Source organism: Adiantum capillus-veneris, chromosome 3 (genome assembly GCF_014529385.1).
Source record: "Adiantum capillus-veneris isolate H3 chromosome 3, ASM1452938v2, whole genome shotgun sequence".
In the NCBI taxonomy this organism is placed as follows: Eukaryota; Viridiplantae; Streptophyta; class Polypodiopsida; order Polypodiales; family Pteridaceae; genus Adiantum; species Adiantum capillus-veneris.
This window is the reverse complement of record NC_140933.1, coordinates 148,300,024-148,321,204: the sequence shown is the minus strand read 5'-3', so window position 1 is coordinate 148,321,204 and position 21,181 is coordinate 148,300,024. Positions and strand designations below refer to the sequence as shown.

Genomic DNA, 21,181 nt, shown 5'->3' with positions numbered 1-21,181 from the left:
GCCCAATCATAAACTCTTGACCATGTGGAGCATTCAAATCAACAAAAGGTATAGACAGGGGTGGCCGTGAACTCTTGCCACGCTCAAACACTGGAGGAGGAATAGCTTGTCTGTCTTGTGGAGACAAACCCTCTTTCTTGGCGTCGTTTGTCCTGTCAACCATAGTGTAATTTTGAGTTCCTAAGCTCTGTGTGTTTGCCGCAAACCAACCAAGGCTCACTCTCTAAGGAAAAAGTGATTCTGTTCCAATGACGGAACCATGAAACTGGCCCGTAGGGCGGTAGCCTTTAGCTTTCACCCGATTCTTTGCTTCAAACAAACAATGGCTCGATAGCTAGAGTGCTACCAAGCAGACAATGACACCCTTTAGGTGCCAAAGACAGGCACCCCTATCGGTATCCTAATTTCAGCAGCATAACTGCAGTAGGAGGCTTCATAGACAAAATCCCCATGTAAAAGAAGACTTCCCCAGCGCATACGGGCACTTTACCAAACTTGGCGAGAATCTGCAGCACGCTGAATTTTCTGTTTGCCGCCCCGAAAATGCACCCGATCACCTGTACAGTGATCCCAACACTCCTAGGGGCTTTTAGAGATCAATTAAGGTCTAAACCCTAAACTTGAAAAAATACACAACAGGTTGTAATTCACTGTTTTGGGCTCCGTTTCGTGTGCTGTGCACATCCATAGCAAGCCCTCGAGTTCCTGTGCTACTTGCCCTTGAATCGTACAAGATTTTTTGCGTGAAATCTCTCCGAATTCACCTGTACCTGCGGGGGATTAGCAATTAGATAATCAAGTACTTGTGCAAGAGGCTCTTGCCTTGGCAATCACGCATGAACTCACACAACTGTACAAACAGATGAAAAGCCCTCGAGCGGGGCATCACGTTTCTGTATTCGACGGGGGAGAGATGCACGAGACCGGAATCATTGTGCTACATAGAGCAAGGGAGAAGGCAGGCTTTTCATTAAACTTGTGATCACCTGCATCGACTCCTCATAAACACTTGTGGTCACTTAATGAGAAAAAATCAGCTCCTCTTTCAAAATTGGGCGCCCCGAGCTAAGATGAGTCTGGCAAATAGCTCACAGACCGTCGTGTGTTCGGTTTGCTTCTTTTGAGTTAATTCCTAGTATCCATTGACTTATTAAGTGTAGTGAGGGGCCTAAATGACTTTGAATTGAGCCTAGACACCCTTTTATTGCTTGGATTTTAGTGCCGACTGGCCCGACCATCTCGTGGTGACTTGCCCTTCCTAACTGTGGGTGAAACACTCGGCCGTCGGCCGTTTTACACTGGCCACACAATGTCCAGCCATTTGTGACTTCAAAAAGAGGGTCCCAAAAATTAAAGAAAAATCAAGGGAAAGAAGCCAACAACTAAGGTTAGTGGTTGCCATAGCCTTGTGACAGTTGTCTTTGTGCAAGTGCTCGATTTGTGTCGGTTAGTGCGTCGGTACTTAGAGTCAGTGTCTATTGAACTAGTTTGTGGCGCGTGTCTAATTTTGTAGGTGTAATTGAGGGCGATTACAATTCTTTCAAGATGGGGGTATGTCATAGAATGATGACATGGCATGATCACCCTCTCAGATTCCAGATAAAATGTGATAAGAGTTCCGTCCGATGGGGCCCAGGGAACAAAAAAAATTAAAGAACTAAAGCCCTAAGTTGTACCAACTTATGGTACCCCGCCGAGGGGCCTAAAACCCTAAAGACCATTAGCTTGCACTCTGAAAGAGAGTTTCGTAAATCGCTCTGATATGCTGACGTGGCAGTTGTACATAAATTTTGCGTTTGCTTTGACTGTGCCACATGGCAGGTTGTACGGATTTTCACGATTCACGCTGGCAGATTTTGGGAGCAAACGCTTCTGGGATTGATTGCTTTTGAACTGATTGCTTTTGGGGCATCCCTTGTAAGAATAAAAGAGCCTTTGGGGCCTCACTCTGCAGAGCATCTGGATGCAGAGTCTAAGAGCAGGTCCCTCAGGAGTTGTACTTTGAAATGATTACTAATAAAGAAATACAAAAAGGGGCGCCAGACTCTGGGGCCAATATCTCTATGCACGGAACTACGCCGGGCCGTGTCGTCTCTCTCTCTCTCTCTCTCTCTCTCTATCAAAGTGAAGTTTCTGTTAGTGTGTTGCTATTCATTTCTCGCTTGGAGTGTCCAAGCCTATTTTACAGTTGGTGGGATTGTTTAATTGTTTAATTTTTTAATGCTACATTTCCGGAAGCATGTATATCTTAGATTTTTAGCATAGAGTATATGTGATATCAATAGATGTCAACATGTCTTATTGTCACCAAGAAGTGTATTTTTCTTGTTGCCTTCTTTAAATATGTATTACATATTTTTATTTATTTTATTTTACTTGTTTTCCCCTGGAACCCATGAAAAGGTGCAAGTGGTCATTGCATGGCCAATGTGAAACGACTGCAGCCTACGAATGGGTTTCTCACATCGGGAATCTAGTTAGCACTGAATTCTGATGAGTATACCAACATCTGTGCGCCTAAATGGAATTTGGGCCACACGGCAAGTCACTGACGTCTTTATAAGTTGGGAGGGGTTAAGAAACTGAGCCATAAGGGGCAAAGTGGACACATGATTCAACCTGTCGATTCATCGGTAACTTAAAGCTTCAAAAGCTGGATGGACCTTGAGCTTGCAGCATTTTAAATTTTATAAAGGCCAAATTTATGTATGGATCATTGTGAAATGTAGTCAGATATGCTTTACTTTTCTAGAAAATCCTATGTGAAGGTGAGGCTTAATAGCTTTGCAGTACCATTCTCTGTAGTCATGAAAGTCGGTTGCCACATTCTGATTCTATTTACGTTGCATCTCTTGATCTTCAGCAAGTTAAAGTCTCTAGTTTCTGCAGAATGGTGTCAAATTTTACTGAGAAGGTTTCAACTTCTGTTGCAGGCCCTCTGAAGCTCTTTTTGTTGATTAAAGCTGATGCAACAAGCTGCATTCAAGACTTTTTTCCAAAACGATGCTACACTACACAATCCAGAAAGGTTTGTTTACAAAAGTTCTTACTTATGGAAAATAGTAGTGGCAACTTCTTTGTTCAGCAATTGTGAGACTGATAGTTGTAAAGGCTCTTTGCAATCTTGAGGGCAGTTTCAAAAAGGCAATTATACCAAAGTCAGTTAACATTTAGCTTAGGAAATATTTTTTTTTGTATAGCACAATCGACATTGCCGAGTTTTTTGACTGGCTGATCTTGCTGGAAATCAGGGAAGCAAGAAAGCAGTGAATGCATTTTGTATCGGTTAGCGTCTTTCTTTAACTTGTCTCAGTACAAAGCTAATCGAGCACACTTGTGCTTAAAGTAAACAGTTTTAGGTTAAGCTTGTTGTTCCATTTAAAAAAAAAACAGAACAAGAAAATGGTTAAAAGGCATCCTCAATGTTCTTTGTTGTAGTTGGTAGCTGCTGTTGTGAGACGTTTTAATGATGATGCAGGCCACTCAATTGTGCTTGGAAAAATTTAATTGATGTTTTTGGAGTACAATGTGTATGTATGCGGTGAGAGGCAGGTGTCACTATGCAGGGTGACAGTTGCACTAGTTGCTAGATTTATGCTGTTTTTGTACATACGAGTAATGCGTTGAAAACATGACCAAGTTCCCTAAATAACTTGTGAAAGTGTGAGTTTAATCAGCTTGAAGTTGTGTGAGAGCTGGGGTTTCAATTTGGGAAGAAGGAAGCACATATTGCTGCAGCCCACGGAGAAGACTGGGGCTTTGGTAGTATAGGTGCTTGTGATTGGAGGCGAGGACCCTTTTGCTCGAGTTGAGGGTGTGAGAGTGTGTCTCGCCCCTCAAGACGTTCGTGAACATGGGTGTTTATCATTATAAAAAGGCGTTTCATCTTTCTTGTTTGATATAAGGAAGTCAAGTTTTCACAGTTCGTTACTTTGAAGCTACTCGAGGGTAGGATTCTTGCAACAAAACCCTAGTTTTGTACATGTGACAGTGCAAGAAAATCCCCATCTTTTGGATTCTTTTTTCTGAGTTTTCCTTAGTATCTTTGCTGAATAAATGTGCCGTTTCTATTTTCCTTCAAGGGGATTCATGTTGCCGTTTTTTTAAACATACATGTGAGCCTTGAGAGTCACTATTGCTTTATATTGTCTTGAGTGTTTCCATGCAAGCTATTGTCTAGTATGTTGACTTTTTTCATCCATGGAATCTTTGTTTTTTTTTTTGAAATTCTGTGGGATTTTGACCGATTTGATTTGAGAAACTCATCTTGGGGGTTGTTATGAAGTCTGGTCGTACCTAGTAGTGTATAGGTGAGACAAGGTGGGTGTATGCTTGGAGTTTTGGTTGAGGAAAATCTACAATCATTTATTTTTTATGAGTGCAATTCTTCATCCTTTTCTTAAACAAAATACTCTAGGACCAAAATCTGCCTTCTCTTTTGATGTAAATGGAGCTTTGGGTCGTGTAGTTACTGCTGATTGTTCTATTCTTTCTTATGATTCCGTAAAAGACCTCTTCTCTAGAGGTACTAAAGAAATATAGGCTTCCTTCCTCGGATGGCTCTTGCCTTCTTAAAGCTGTAGAGAAAGGAATGTCAGGTTTTGTAGTGAAGTTTGAAGAGTCTTTAAGAGTTCAAGGTATTTTTCTGCATTGGAGATCTGTAGTCCTCAAGAAAGCTTTTTTGAAACTAGTATCTTGCACCAAAAACGTTTAACTTTGTTGTTACATGCAAAAAGTTCTATTTAGAATGCTTGTTAGTTAAAGTAAACTCCCCAACTTATAGCGGTTGTGATGTCTCAAAGGCAGGAGGCTATCTTAAACATCAAGATTTTTGTAAGTCTTTTGGTTTCAAGTGCCATCCTCTTTTTGTGTACCGTTTGGAAGTTCCACAAACATCCTATCAAACCTAGATTCGTAGCGGCTTCTTGTAACATGTCACAAGTGTGATGACGTGGCATAGGGCTCCAGTGGCCTTGCAAATCACCAACACAAGAGGGTGGGCGAAAAATCAACATGCTTGTCCAAAGTGATGATGACGCTGCCGCAAATCGCGTTGACACGTGGTAGTCTGTATGCTAGTTTCAGGGTAGCTTTTCGCTTGAGATTTTAGGGGTTAGCTTTTGGGCAATCGGAAAGCATCTAGGGCGCTTTGTTTTTAGGGGCCCATGTAAACCTATACAAGAGTGCCCTAGGACTCTCTCTGGCATATTAGGTTGGGAGCACTCTAGAGAAGAGTCCCTTAGCTATTGTACTTTTGTGATCAACAATCAAAAAAGAAAAACCGAAAGGGGCACCAGACTTTGGCGCCAGTGCATCTGGAATTGGAACCTCTGTCGCTTCATGTCGACTTTCCTCTCTCTCTCTCTCTCTCTCTCTCTCTCTCTCTCTCTCTCTCTCTCTTCAAGCTCACCTTGTTGCTCTTGATTTCTTGCTCGGGTGTCCAAGCCTATTACAGTGGTATCAGAGATTAGGCGATACTTATCCTTCATAAGATCCTTTTTCAGCAGCACACATAAGTTCTAGCAGTGAATCCGACAGAGAGGACAATATCCCACCTACACGTTTGTGAGAGGATCAAGAGCACTCCACCCCCATTGGAGAAACAGAAAGAACTAGTGGAGATTCAAACATAATCGGGAGAGGACAACGACAAGTTTTTGGCGGGGGATCTCGACAAAGCAGTGTACAAGCGTCAACTTCAGGTTGATACCTGTTCAAAGCGAATAATCAAGTACTTCAAGGGCCCAAACTATGTGAAGTATATGAACAATTATCTGCTTGACGAGGTTCACACTCGATGAAAGAAGGCTATCCACTCTTCTATCAAGTCGGCCATGAAGACCAAAGCATAGCTGGGTGCAGAAAAGCAGAAACTGTACTTGCAAGAAGAGTTCGATGAAGCTCTTGAGTAGAAGGTCAGTCAGATGATGAAAGCTAACATCATTCTTGGAAGAAAAGAAAGTCGGAAGATTTTGCCGATTACTTGGGCTTGAAATCGACATGGTCTTGCTAGTAATCATGTTTTTTTACGTGGACTGGATATGGTTTGGTATTGCTTCACAAATTTCAAGCCATGCTACAAATAGAAGATCCCATATCGGATTTAAAGTTGTTATTAGATCTTGGAAGGATGTCTACAGAAGGAGTAGCTTAGGAGGACATTATGGTAACTTGTAACATTTACTCTCTTTGTGCTTGATATCTTTGTGTGACAGATCCAAGAAGCGTGGTCCTTCGAGGATGGTCCCAGTTCTTCGTCGTCCCTAGACAGCTCCAATAGTTCCTCTTCCTCTAGTACCAGTCATGATGAGAAGAGGCAGAAGAAGCGGAGAAAGAATAAGAAAAGCAAGAAAAGAAAATCCAGAGGAAGTGTAGAAAGCAATCTAGCAATTTAGAGGACACCTCGTTCTCTTCCGACAGTTCTGACAGTGATTCTCACACTTTTGGTACCATCTAGAGTAAGCGACTGAATCACCTTCATAAGAGCCACTCAATACGACAACCTTGAAAAGAAGAAAAAGAAGTTCAAGGATGGGTTCAAGCAGTAAGGTTTGACATTTTTTCGGGCTACAAGGATTCCCATCGAGCCCTTTCTTACATACAGCAGTTTGACACTGCTTTCTCTCGGGTATCTTCTTTGAAGCCTTCAAGGTATGAAAGGCGGCATCTTTTCTAAAGGGTAATGTCGAGACATGGTGGTCAACCCTACTTCTCTCTATTAAAGCTCTGAAGGGCGAAGTTCAATAAAGTGTTTACTTCGGTATCGTTGACCGAGTAGTACGAAGAGGATGTGATTACGGCTTGGAATTATTTAAAGATGTGGGAAGATGAAACCTTGGCTACGTATTGTCCACGATTTTGGGGTACCTTTTTGCCCGTTGCTTCTGTTTGAAGGTTTCTTTTCTAGAGCAAATGGAACGGTTTTGTTGCGGATTACCCAAAGAGATTTGGTGATACCGCTCGAAGCAAAAGTCCAAGAGCATTCAGAAGCTCATGGAACATGCAAATGACAGTTTCTCCATGCATTCGGACTCCTTGACTTATGCAACGAATGAGCCAGTGTCCGAGGCAACTGGGAAGGAGTCTTTGAAGGAGAAAAAGGAGGGCAAGAAGCAGAAGAAGAAAGCCACAGGGCCTAGGTTGATAGTAGAGCAGTGTGCAAAGTACTTCAAAGAAGGCAAGTGTTATGGCTGTGGTGAACAAGGGCATATTTTGGCAAAGTGCCTTAAGAAAGAATCAAAGGAGAAAGCTGAAGACAAGCTAGAGTGTTCGAAACCGGGAGTGGAGCAAGAAAAGAAAGGGAAGACAAAGGCAGGCTTGCCCCTTGATTTTATGGGGGCGACCTTAGATCAAAGGGATGAGAGTATTGAGCTCAACAGAGCATTGGGCAAAGTACTAGAGATCATGAGGTTGTGATATTTTCAATAGAGGAGCCAAGGTCAACTTCGATTCACCACAATTGGCGGTTCAACTTAGAATAACGCCTAAGAAATGGGGCTACAGATGGATGCAGTTTTAGGTATGTGGGCGTGATGTCTCCATAACACGTGATTCACCACAATTGGCGGTTCAACTTGGAATAACGCCTAAGAAATGGGGCCGCAGATGGATGCAGTTTTAGGTACATGGGCCACAGATGGGTGCAGTTTTAACACGTGTCATAGGCAGACTGTGGTTGTATTGTCAGGGATATCTAGGGAATGAGGACTTCTATATCATGCCACTTGAGGGGGGCAAAACCACTCAACTTGGTGCTTAAAGATAATTTTCTTGAAGGATGAAGCGGGTAGAAATGTATCCCAAAATCTTTGGCAATAATCATCAAGAGTATCTTCTTTGGTTATCCGAAGATGGTTCTATCGTGTGAAAACATCCTCTTTGTACAATTCAGTGAGCCATGCCGAGATAAAAACTTGTTTGAACTTTTGCCATGTGATGGATGCTTACTTTCGCAAAAGCAGGGTTGACTATATAACCGGCCTGTACACAGTAGAGGTCAGTTCTAGTTCAATTACGTGTTAACTGTACACAGAGCACTGAGAAGAAAAGAGAACACAAATGCGTCCAACGACTAGATCGTCACTGCGCACACGAGATCGACACCCTATATGCCCCAAAGACTGGTAGCCCTTTCGGTATTTCTCTATTCAATTGAAAATAGACGATCCGAACACTTAGATCAAACTCTCAAGAAGCTGTCCACACCTGTCAAGGGCTGAATTGCAGGTTTATGACCTGATTTTTGCAGCTTAATGGCGCGAAAACCCCTGTAGGTCAAAAGTACACGTCAAGGACACTTTCCCTTGCATTTTGGAAGCTTTCTGGTGAGCTGCAGGTGAATTCAGCGTGCTGTAAAGTTTTGCCACTGTCAGGTGCCCAAAACCGTGTACACGCATCCCAAGGCTTTCCCGAGGCTCCCCTGGTGATTTCTTGCAGTTTAGGTGCGAAACCCAAAACCTGCAGAAAAACACAGCAGGCTGTAATTTTCTGTTTTGGATCGTTTTGAGTAGAGTGAATACGCCTAGGAGTGTCTCAGGTGTTGCCGCACGCAATAAATAGTTCTCCTTTTAATCGGATGAGTTTTCACGCGAGAAACTCTTCGTGTTTGCAATCCTTTGCGATGGAACTGTCGTACTTGTGGGGGATTGGCAATTAGCTAATTCGGTACCTGTTCAGAAGGCTCTTGCCTTGGCAAACGCGCATAAAACCCACACAACTATACATGATCATTTGAGAAGCCCAACTAGTGGGGCATTACCATATATGCAATAGGGAGAGAGAGATGCACAAGAGCAAATCGTCGCGCTACACGAGACAAGGGAGAAGGCAAGCTTTCCATTAAAGCTGTGATCACCTGCACCCACTACTCACACACACACACACACACTTTAGTTCACAATGAGTAAAATCAGCCTCCACTCTCAATTTTCGGCGCCCCCCCTCTTGGGAAGAGCTTTAGGAGTGTGTGTTGGCTTGCAGGTTGCTCTCCTACTACCATGTGTCCAGTTTGCCCCTTTGGTTTAATTTCCTAGTACCCACCAACTTATAAAGATGTAAGCGACTTGCCAAGAGGCCCAAATTCCACTTTGGCGCACATTGGCTTCCGTACTCATTAGACTTCAGTGCTAAGTGGCCCGATCAATTCCTGACTGATTGACTTAGATTCCCGATGTGAGAAACCCGTTCGGCCGCAACCATTTCACACTAGCCATTCAATGTCCACTTGCACCTTTGTGGAAAACAAGTAAAAATAAAAAAAATTAATAATATGTAAGATATATCAAAGAAAGCAATAGGAATAATACACCTCCTGATGCAGCGTAATCGTGAAACATTTCAAGGGTGAAACGTTTCACCTTGAAACGCGGCGTTTCACTCCGAAACATTTCAATCCAAAATTAGAGCACAGTGAAACGTGAGACCGAAATGTCCGTTTAGCGACTTTCAAACTAACACTATGGTAACTTGTTGTTAGTGAAACGGCTTGTGTTTCACTTGCTGAGCGAAACGTTTCAAGGCCCGAAACGTTTCACTAGTCTCGACCTGTCGAAACGCATTTCATGGTGACGTTGTCTTGGTGACATACCCCACCCTTGAAATACTGCAAGCGACCTTGCTTGCATGCCAATAATACATTTATTCTATGATGGGAATCGAAGATATACATGCTTCTAGAAATGTAGCGTTGTACGATTAGACAATCCCACTAACCTGGCTACCACAGATATATCAAGTAGAGAAGTTTTCTGGTGTACTATCCTAATTCTGTATGCAAAGAGCTCCCACCTTGCCCCATAGAGCTACATCAAGTCATTGTGGGTTCCATCTGAAAGGCTTCAAGATATAGTTGCAATAGCTGAGGTGAATCAACCAATTTCCATCCATTTAGCATCTAAAGATGGATAGTTCTTGAACTTCACCAAATAGAGCCTTGCAACCTTTCCTCTAACCTTCCTTTCCTTATGTAAGAATCTCATCCGACTCTTCCACTTCGGGTTGTTCCTCATCAAGCATATTTTGTCATGAGACGGGCACCACGTGCCAACAGAAAAGAACAAACTGAACAGACTTTTAGCACTTCAATAACAACTGAACTGAGAGAGAGAGAGAGAGAGAGAGAGAGAGAGAGAGAGAGAGAGAGAGAGAGAGAGAGAGAGCACGTGACACGGAGTGGCGGAATTCCACCGCGGAGAGTACTAGCCCTAAACCTTGGCACCCCTTTCGCTATTTCTTTATAATACTTGAACTCGATACAATGCCGATACTCACGTTCTGCACCTTCATCCAGAAGAGTCCTAGAGAATGAGCCCTCTGCACATTTTTAAAGGCCCTTGGCCTTTGAAAAGTAGTTACATGAAAAGCAATCAAACTCAAAAGCAATTGGATTTTCAAACTCAAAAGCAATTGGGTCCAAAAGCACTAGCACCAAAAGCTGCCAGCGCGTTTTGCGAAAATCTGTACAACTGCCACATCAGCACGTTAGCGCAATTTGTGGACGTCCATACAACTGCCACGTCAACATGTCAGTGCGAAATTTAGGATTCCGTACGACTGCCACGTCATCAGTTTTTACTCTTTGTGTGTGTGTGTGTGTTGGCCTTGCTTTAATTTTAAATGCCTTTAGGTCACTTAGGCTCCATCGGATAGGGTCCCATAAGTTGAGGAACTCTTCTATAAAAATAGGCCACTCGGCAAGACTTTGCAAGTTGGTATAACTTCTTTTGCTGCTTCTCCTTTTTCACTTAGGGTTTAGGCTTCTCGGTTGGGATATGCAAGTTGACTCCGTTCTTCGGTGTCTTGACATGTCAACAGTTTTTGACACTCTCTCTGGCACATCAGCAACAAAGGGCCTTAGAAGGTTGACATAAAAAGCATTATGTATTTTCCAGCCTCCCGGTAGCTTCAACCTGTAAGCTACATCAGTGATCTTTTTCGAAATCTGAAAAGGACCATAATATCGCATACTGAGCTTTGGAAACAAACGTTCCTTGCCTTTCCTTTTCCTTAACCTGGCCTTTTCAGAGCGCAAAAGTACCCAATCACCAAGTGAAAATACAAGTTCACGACAGTGACGATCGACAACTTTCTTTTGTTTAGCTTGAGTCTTCTCGAGAGTCTTTCTGTATGTTTCATCGACATCTTGCACATACTTACCTGCCTCAAATATCTTGTCCTTAGTTTGTAGAATGGGTGGGACTTTCTTCCCTCCTTCCACTATCTCAAATGGTGCCTTGCTTGTTGATGTATGCACAGTGTCATTATGAGCATATTCAACCAATGGGAGATGGTGTTCTCAAGCTGCCTTGTTTGAGCAAGTCTAGGACAATAGAATTTGCCTCTTTAGACTCTCCATCAGTTTGTGGATGAAACGAAGATGAGAAATTTAGTGTAGTGCCCATGGTCTCAAACATTGCCTTCCATAAAACACTCATCATACATGGATCCTTGTCACTGACAATTGACTGAGGTATCCGGTGATACTTAAAGATATGGCTCATGAATATCTTGACCATGTGTTCTGGCTTTATCTTCTTTCTAACATGAATGAAATAAGTCTGCTTATTGAACCTACAAATGATAGTCCAAATCCCACCATTGTGTGTTTGCTTTCTTGGAAGATCAAAGGTAAAGTCTATCGCTATGCTTTGCCACTGCCTGTCAGGGATCGACAATGGCTGCAACAATCGCGGTTGCTTTTGCCTATCAAATTTGACTTTTTGGCATACTAAGCATGATCTTTGGACCGAAGTAAACTTGTTAGCCGGCTCCCGTTGTGCCTGAGAATGTCGGCTTGAGTAACGAAAACATTGGCGAGAATCGAATGCAAATGTGTCAACATCTTGACGCAAAGCTGACACTAACCCTATACGGTGATCTATTCAGTGGACTAGGATCCATGATATGATCCTCAGGTTTCTCAGGAGGTAACTCCTTTGGCAAAGAGTCTGAAAAACAATCACTGAAACCACTGACCTGTCTTTATCTAAGGTAGACAAATTAGATACAACTTCAGGTACTTCTTTTAGAAAGATCAAGTACACAGAAAGATGCTTCTTTATTACAGATGAAATAGCAAAAGCAGAAACAACTGGAACAGACTCACCTCTAAGCTTTACATCAAGGACATGAGTCTTTCCTCTATGTACAAGGATAATCTTTTTGTTGCAAGTATCCACCATAGCATGCAACGTGTAACACCATGGGATACCCAATAACACATCACAACCCTCAAGTGACATAATATGAAATACCTCCGCATCCACATAGCTCTGAATGTGCAAACAAAGTCTCTCCAAAATGGGAGTAACAAGCTGTGAATGACGTGGGCATGCCAAACTTGCTTCACCTGTCATACCCATTTCCTTTGCACTAATGCCCAACTTTGATGCCAATTTTGGTGATATGAAATTTGCAAGGGCTCTTGGATCAAAGAAAACCAATATTGTTTGGTCTCCAACTTTACCCCAAGCTTTGCTTAATTCCGTGGCATCTATCTTTGGCTGGTCACCAACCAAATCTGGGACAAGTGGGCTTCTTTCCTTTATGTTTTCACTTATCATCCTTATCTTGTGACTTTTTTTGTTGGCATTCATTCTCAAAATGTCCCTCCTCTTCACAAATGAAGCATTTCTTGGCCTCTCTTAGAGCTTTCCTTTCTTAAAAAGATTTGCCAGAAAATGTCGTTTTTGTCTTTGTCCTCGCCTTGAAGAAGGTTTAGACTGCTTCTTGGACGTGTTAACTTCATTAGTGGAGGGTTTCTTTGTGGGAGGCACATAAAACTTAGCTACAACATTGCCCTTGGCTGAAAACTGTTTGTCTTGAGACCCTCTCTTAAAGCTAATAAATCCATCAGAGTCTCCTTTTGACAGATTGTTGGCCACTCTCGGATTCTCAATCAACTGTGCCATATTCTTGATGGTAGTCTTGTGTAGTAGTCCTTGATTTCTTGGGCAATCCACAACAATACTTCTCAATGTGTGTCGACAATGGCACAAACCTATAGGAGGTTACTGGCAACATTGCGTCCCAGAAGTGTTTATTAAACTCTTCAAGATTCGCACAACGTTTAGCATTCAACTTGTGCCATTCTTTCATCACATCCACTTTAAAAGTGTTTGTAAGCCATGCAGGGGCAAAACGCTGTTTGAACTAGACCCCGTTGTAGGGGCTTGACCCTGATTCAACAATGCGGTGCACCATTGAAGCGCATTCCCTTTCAGGAAAGTGGCAGCTTTGCGTATCTTCAAAGACTTTGTAAGTTTCCTCCAGCATAAGCTGCATTAAATTGCTGTATGAAGGTCAAATCCTTCAATTGATCCTCAATTCCCCTGAAAGTTTCAAACTTCACTGCCTGCCCACCTTCCTTGTAATCCTTATGCAGACTCAAAGGAGTCAAATTGTCATAAGTAGGTGCCCGTAAAAGTGGTGCTCCGGAATTGACCATTCCTGCATTCGCATCACCTGTTTTACCTGTCACATCTGCATTTTGAACATATGGCTGCGATAAACCAGCCATACCAAACTGTGTTCCAGACATTCGAAATTGACCATAGGCACCCTGAAAATCTGGTTGGACACCCAGGTTCCCATACATAGGGCTAACCATCCCTAGTTGCATTGTCGCAAACACATTCCTCGGCATATAACCTGTGGAAGGTCCAACCATAGCTTGAAACACTGAACCACCTCCAAAATAACCAGGTAATGGAAGGGTCTGACGCATAGCTTGTTCATTACTCCCTTTGACCATTCACAAACGGTTCCTGTCCAGGTAGAGCAAATTGCTTGGGATCAGTAGACACTGCTGGTTGCTCAATCACATGGGCTTTCCCTCGGGCATCACAAGACCTCTGTGCATTGGAAATCTCCTTTTCCTGCAACGGCTCAGTCATGCCCTGTGTCGGAGCATGAAAACCGTGTGTTGGAGCCTGTAAATCCTGTGCAGGAGCCTGTAAGAACTTCTGCATCCTTGGATTGTTGGCCAACTGCTGAAACATTTCCATGCAGGTACACAGTTGAGCTCTAAACAACCCGTTCTCTGCTTGAAGAGTTGAAGGAAATTTTTGTGACAGTGAGGAAGATCCCTCTTCAAATACTCGGTCTCTCTTCTCTGTCATAACGATAAGCTCTGTGTTGCTTTCACCCACAACAATCCATGCTGCACCTTTTGAAGAAAAAGTAACTATCCCGTGGATGGAACCATATAACCAGCATGTACACAGTTGAGCTCTAAACAACACGTTCTCTGCTTGAAGAGTTGAAGGAAATTTTTGTGACATGTGAGGAAGATCCCTCTTCAAATACTCGGTCTCTCTTCTTTGTCATAACGATAAGCTCTGTGTTGCTTTCACCCACAACAATCCATGCTGTACCTTTTGAAGAAAAAGTAACTATCCCATGGATGGAACCATATAACCAGCATGTACACAGTAGAGGGTAGTACTAGTTCAATTACATGTTAACTTTACACAAAGCACTGAGAAGAAAAGAGAGCACACATGCGTCCAACGACTAGATCGTCAGTGTGCACATGAAGACCGACACCCTGGAGGCCCCAAAGACTAGTGCCCCTTTTGGTATTTCTTTATTCAATTGAAACTAGACGATCTGAACACTGAGATCAAACTCTCACCAAGCTGTCCAAACCTGTCAAGGGCTGAAATCTCAGGTTTCCGACCTGATTTCGGCAGCATAACGGCGCCAAAACCCTTGTAGGTCAACATTTGCATGTCAAGGACATTTCCCCTTGCATTTTGGAAGCTTTCTGGTGAGCTGCAGGTCAATTTCAGCGTGCTGTAATTCTCTGTTTTGCCAATGTCGGGTGCCCAGAACCCTGTACACGCATCCCAAGGCTTTCTTGAGGCTCCCCTGGTGATTTCTTGTAGTTTAGGTGCGAAACCCATGGGGTGTACGGACTCGGAGCAAGCACAAATTGCGATGAGGACTTCCAATCGCATGAAGGCCCCCATCCATGTGGGAGCTGCTATCTCTAGAGGGTTGAGCCACTCAGCTGGTAAAGCCTTTGTAATGTCCTGACACATGCTCTGTACCCCTCTCATGCCTCGTAGCTGGACGCTCTGTGCCTCCTCTGGCAACCCTGAAAATTGAAGCCATTCGTCGAGAGTGCGGGTTGGGCCCTCTTCCATGGGACCTCAAGAAACATGGAGCCTACTACCAACCTGGTGGCCTCTGTGAGTGCTCACCATGGGGTTCCAAACAAGGGGTTTCCTCAAACGCTCCTCCGCGGAAGTGGGTTGGTACTGCTCTAGGCCACTCCGCAGCTGCTCCCTAGATCGAAGCAGACTCACAGCAAATCGATCGTCTAGCCTCCTGCTTAGAGGGCATCTCTGTAAAGATCCACCTGATGGGAGGGCTCCAAGGGCCTTCTGCTTGAGGGACTTGAGCTCAAAGCCGCTGAAGCAACAACTCCTTCTAGGGCTCCTCCCCTGGAAGCAGTCCTCTGACAACAAACTTCCCAAGGAGGGCTCTGCTTTGCTGTGCTGGGTCGATGATCCCAACCCCCCCGAGAACACGGTAAGGTGATGACTTGCCGTGCTACTTTGGCCCGGGCTAATTGGGTGTCGCACCCTGACCAAAGAAAGTTCCCGATCAGCCTCTCTAGCTGGCTGATACAGGAGCTTGAGAAGATCTAGCAAGACGTGATGTACCAACATAGTAGCCAACAACACCTCGTTGGCCACTACAACTCTGCCTTTCAAAGAGAGCTGTGCTGAACTCCAATGCAACAACTTTCCCCTAATGGGCAGGAGGAGAGGAGCAGTCTGTTGCTCAGGAGACAAGTTGAGACCAACCTGACAACCCAAGTAACGAATTGCAGTCCCTGGGGGAGTCCATCTAAAACCCTCACCTAGTGACCAATCAGGCGTAGGAGCATTGCCAACCCAGAAAGCTATTGTCTTCCTCCAGCTCATCAGTGCTCATGATGCACAACAAAACACCTCAAGAGCCTGCTCACACTTGTGCAGATCGGCGTCCTGGCTCTCCAAGTACAAGGCTGAGTCAACAGCAAACTCATCATCAAGAAGCTCATCTGCCCTAATAGGGAGTTCAAGACCAGGCAAGCCAACCTGCCGAGAAGTCAAAAATCTGCTCATTGCCTCAGCATAGAACAGAAAGAGGAAGGGGATTAGAGGGCAACCCTGTCTGACCGAACGCGTGAGCAAGAAGCGTTCCCCTCTTCCCCCTGCCAAGAGCACAGAGAGCTGACACATGTTTGATCCAAGCATTTGAGAAGTCCATCCTACGTAGAGTGCCCTCCAAGAAGTCTCGGTCAACTCTTTCATAGGCCTTCTCAAAATCGAGGACTATCACCAGATCCTCTCCTTAGACACGTGCGAGGGAAGACGTCTCCCAAAAAGTGAAGATGTTGTCAAGGATAGTACGCTCCTTGACAAAACCTGTCTGTGTCCCATGCATAATGCTCTCTAGTAGTGGCTGAATCCTCAAGCGTAGAGCCTTTCCTAGAATTTTGTAGGATGAGTCAAGGATGGTAATGGGTTGCCACTCTCGAATCTCGTCCAAGGAGGGTCCGTCCTTGGGAATAAGGTAGTATCAAGCCCTTACTCATGCTGTTAGGCATCTCGCCAGTGTGCAAAATGTACTGGAATGCACTGCAAAGATCTGAACCAAGTAAGTCCCAGTACTCCCAGAAAAAGCTAGGAGTCAAACCATCCTCCCATGGACAACTACCTCGGGGGAGTGCTTTGAGGACCTCATGGAGCTCCTCTAGCTGGAGGGGAAGCTCAAGTCTGTGTTGTATCTCCTCAGTAACAAGGCAAAGCATCTGCGCCCAAACCTGCTGTCTACATGCATCCTGACGCTCTGTCATCTAAGAATAGATCATGATAAAAGTCAGTAGCAACTACACGCATATCCTCATGCTCTGAAGCCAGTAATCTGTCGGGTCTCCTCAATTGACTAACAGTGGTGTGCGCATGGCGTGGCTCCATTGTCTCAAAAAACTCCCCAGTAACTCTGTCACCCACCTGGGTCCATTGAGATGCCTACTGATGGAAGGCAAACTCATGACGTTGCTCCTCAGTGCTAGCCAACTCTTGTCTAGCCTGCTGCATCTGCTTCTCCAACCAAAAACTGTTTGGATGCTGCTCCTGCGTCCTCTGCAACGAAACAATGCCGCGTCCAAGACGCTTCTCCTCCTCTTGGGCTGCAGCCAAGCGAGCTGCAGACTCCTGGAGGAAGAACAGACTCCTGGAGGAAGAAGCGACTAAGCTCAGCTAGTCTTGAGGCCACTCTACCAGCAGGGGTGTCCTGCATGTCCAAGCTCTTTGTCCAAAGTGCCTCCACTCGCTCTCTAAGCTCTGGATCCAGCAAGATCCTCTCGGCGATGCGAATCGTCGCACCCCCCCTCCTCTGTTTGTTTCCCTAGTAAGAATCACTGGCGCATGGTCGAAACAAGTAGTCCTTGCCAGGATGGAAACAAATTCCTCCATGTCACAGATGTGGTCACTAGCGTAGAAGCGATCTATCCGAGATAGATTCACTCCTACTCTGCGGTCAGAGCGAGAGAAATACAAGCTGTCTGGGGCCTCACAAAGCGTGAGTGCTGCCAAACATAAAAAACCCTCAAAGTCATACATAGCCATTCCCAAGTTGCCAACTCAGCCCCATGCACAATAGCATGGCCACCTCCAAACCTGTCAGAGGGGTCCTCTAACATGTTAAAGTCCCCCCCAACACACCATTGTACTGCATGCAGCAAAGACTCAACAACATGAGACCAAAACTGTGTTGGTGCACTTGCCACATTCGGCACATATATGTTCAAGAAACCTATGAGGCAGCCTTGAACCTGCATAGTAATCCACTGAGCAGCTTGAGTGCTGGGCTGCTAGAAAGAGGATGTGGACTCGAAAGCAAGCTTTTTCCAAGTCAAGAGAAGAGTCACCAGTAAAGCGTGTGAAGCTGTAGTCGAAGAAGTCCCATCGTCTGCGAATTTCAAAAATGGTGAAACCCGAGGGAGAGGCCTGAACCAGAACTAGCGTCCTTAGAAGTTAGGTGGGGCTATCCTCTCGAGCCATGCGACTCATAGCGAAAGCACTACCAAGAGATCGTCGCGCTGTGGATGTGTGTCCAGTCCTCTGCGTGTGAGGAGTGTGGGACTGGTCGGGTGATGAGGTTGAGGGCCCCACGTGGAGAGAGGAGCGAGAGGTGGGGGAGGAGAGGGAGGAGGAGAAAGCGGAACACAGTCTGAAGGTGGAGGGGGGGGGGGGGGGCTCTTCATGGGGCCCTTCTTGAAGGGGGTCAAAATGGTTCCCTGTCGGAACCCAGTGTTGTTGAGCATTCTCTCCTTGGGCAAGGGAAGCAAACCGAAATAGGCAAGCCTGCCTCCTTCTCAAGAACATCCAATGCGGGGTCGAACCCATGGTGCCACTATGAGAAGTGAGCTCTGACCGCTCGGACGGCCAACAGGCTCATCGAGATGACCTTGGCCGCCATCTTGAGAGTCTCGAACTCTCTCTAATAGTATCCCTGCCCAAGAAGCTGAATGTCTATAATCTTCCCCACCTCTGCTAGAAGGCGGGCCTGCAAAAGGTCGCGTACCTCTCCTCGACTCGGAGGGCTGCCAATAATCTTGCAGATGACAGAAGTGGCATGAAGGCGCTCCACCTCTGCTGCAAGGCTTGCTTCCTCTGTTGGTTACAAAGCAAGTAGGCTCGGCGGGGTTGGACGAGGGGGACTTCATGTGAGTTCCTCTGTGGCGGAGCACGAGCTTCCATCCGTGTAGCTGATAAAAGGAGTGTCGACGTCCCTTATCTGCTCCAGAAGACCTCTCTTAGGAGGAGAAGCAGTAACAGGGTGGGGGAGCCGGCATGGCGAAATCCGAGGGGAAAAGGGGGACGGACAAGGAGGATGGGCGCGAGGCAAGTGGGTTGAAAAGAGAGGGGGGGGGGGGTTGCTAGCTGAGTGGCAGCGGGTGAGGTGAAAGGGGAGGCGGGGGGTCAACGCGACAAGGAGGAAGGGGGAGGGGCGATGTGATGGTGGCGAGGGGGTGATGCTGCGAGTGGGAGAGCAGTAGAGCAGCGAGCGTCCACCGTAAAACTCATGAGACATACACTCCCTCTTGGGATCTGAACTGAGGGTGTCCATAGTACATTTAGAGACATTTTCAGCCATAGCCAGAAATTGCTTGAAGCACATAAACACTTCGAACACACTTCTGGCCACACTTGTCATACAAGTGAGCTTATATAGCCCACGACATAAATGCCTGATGCAACAATTTCGTCACCAAAACTAAGATCATGAACGATACATCTGTCATCCATAGATTTCACAACAAGATTAAGTCTGACAAGTGCAGATTCAAACAAAAGGTTCTTTTTGATCTCAGGTATATAAAGTGCATCAACAAGTGTGAAAGAACTGTCATTTGCAGCAGTTAGCACAATATTTCCAACTCTATTGACCGGATAAGAGGCATTGTTTGCACAAATGACTGTATTCCCGTGAGGGACATCATCGAGAGAGGTAAACAAGTCACGATGAGAGCTAATGTGCTTTGTAGCACCATTGTCAAAGTACCACACATGAGCATTTGCAACAATTGACATACATGCATCATGGACAAAAGGATCATAAGTGCACTCTGCACTAAAAGCCCATTCTGCATCTACATCCACATCACAATTTCCTTTCACAGAGGACTCTACAATAGTTGCACGCATAGTGGAACCAACCTCTTTCTTCTTAGCCTCTTTTGCCTTCAATTTCGGCCAGTGCTTGATCAAGTGATCATTAGCTTTACAATAATGGCAACGCATCTTCTTTTTGCCCTTTTCACCAGAATTTTGAGACGAAGTGTTGCGAGCAGAAGCATTAGCAACAAGTGCCGTTCCTCTCACAGAAGAAACATGAGAAGTTGCTACATTGCTGTTACCACTTTTTCTTTGAGCAGGAATAATTTGCATGCTGTTGAGCCCTATTTTTTCTTGAAAGTGACTCTTGAAACAACAATATGCATAATGCATCAAAATTGACAACTTCTGGATTTCCTTGGGTCGTAAGTCTCCAAGTACTAGCAAAAGTCTAGTAAGAATCTAGCAAAGCAACAAGAACAGTCTGCACAAGGGAACTGTGAGAAATGACTTCGCCTGTAGAAATGAGTTGCTCATTAATATCCTTGATACCAGCAAGGAAAGTGTCCATTTCATCTTCCTCATGCATAATCTTGGACTCCATCTCTTTACGCAGGAATGCAATTTTAGCCTTATTGCGACTTGCATAAAGACCATCGAGAATATCCCAAGCTTGTTTTGCAGATTTAGCTGAACGAATGTGAGGAGTAATAGTGCGCTTCATAGATAACGCAATCAATGCATGTGTGTGCCCATCTCTAACATCCCAATGAGCCTGCTCAGCCGCAAGCAAAACAGCTCTAGCAACAGCAATCTTGCCACCAAAACCTGCAACATCCTCAACATCGCTTTTATCCACAGAACCAAGACGTACATCAATGCCCTGTACAACAATCCAAATGCCCTTTGATACAAGAACATCTTGCATCATGTAAGCCCACATTGGGTAATTGTCCCCATCCAATTTTTCCTCGGCAGCAAACATCTTGAACACATCTATGTTGTTGTCCCAGGAAACTCACACAGCTTGGAGAAGATGAAGGAAGCTCAAGGCACACAACAGAGAGTAGTATACTTAGTGTGCAATGGAAAGATAAGTTAGCCCTAGAGTGATGGGCGTAGATACAATGCATGGGAGAAAAAACCTAGTGAGGGAAAAAATGCCTCGGCGGTCCTAAGTGTGTTCACACACATCGCTTCCACATGTATATGGTAACAAATACCAAACTTCAACGGAAAACAACATACTTGAACTTGTAAGGACAAGAGAAATGGAATGGAGGAGTTCAGTCTCAGAAATAGTGGCCTTAAGTAAGTGTCCTTGATTCGTTGAAAAAAGTCTAAAATTACGAATGTTGGAAAGCACGTACACTCCCTCTTAGTCATCCATTGATCACAATCTGATGGACTTATGGTGCTTTTGTCTTCTCTTTTATAGGCATTGGACCAGAAAACGACCTTTAAAAATTACAATTAGTTTACTAGTGCCAAAAGCACCAAAATCATCTTTTTTCAATAACTAGTATCCAAAGAAGCGAAACTCAATTGCAATAAGCAACTAGAGT

The 21,181-nt window shown here is 44.7% G+C and overlaps 1 protein-coding gene across 3 annotated transcripts in view; it reads left to right on the top strand.

Moving 5' to 3' along the window:
• The window catches only part of LOC147461904 (non-structural protein), an 89,037-nt gene that overhangs the window by 32,947 nt on the left and 34,909 nt on the right, over window positions 1-21,181 (top strand). For all 3 annotated transcript variants that reach the window (XM_086509376.1, XM_086509377.1, XM_086509375.1), the window contains exon 5: window positions 2,934-3,028. In XM_086509376.1, the coding sequence (XP_086365502.1) occupies window positions 2,934-3,028 (95 nt within the window). The remainder of the gene's footprint in view (window positions 1-2,933; window positions 3,029-21,181) is intronic.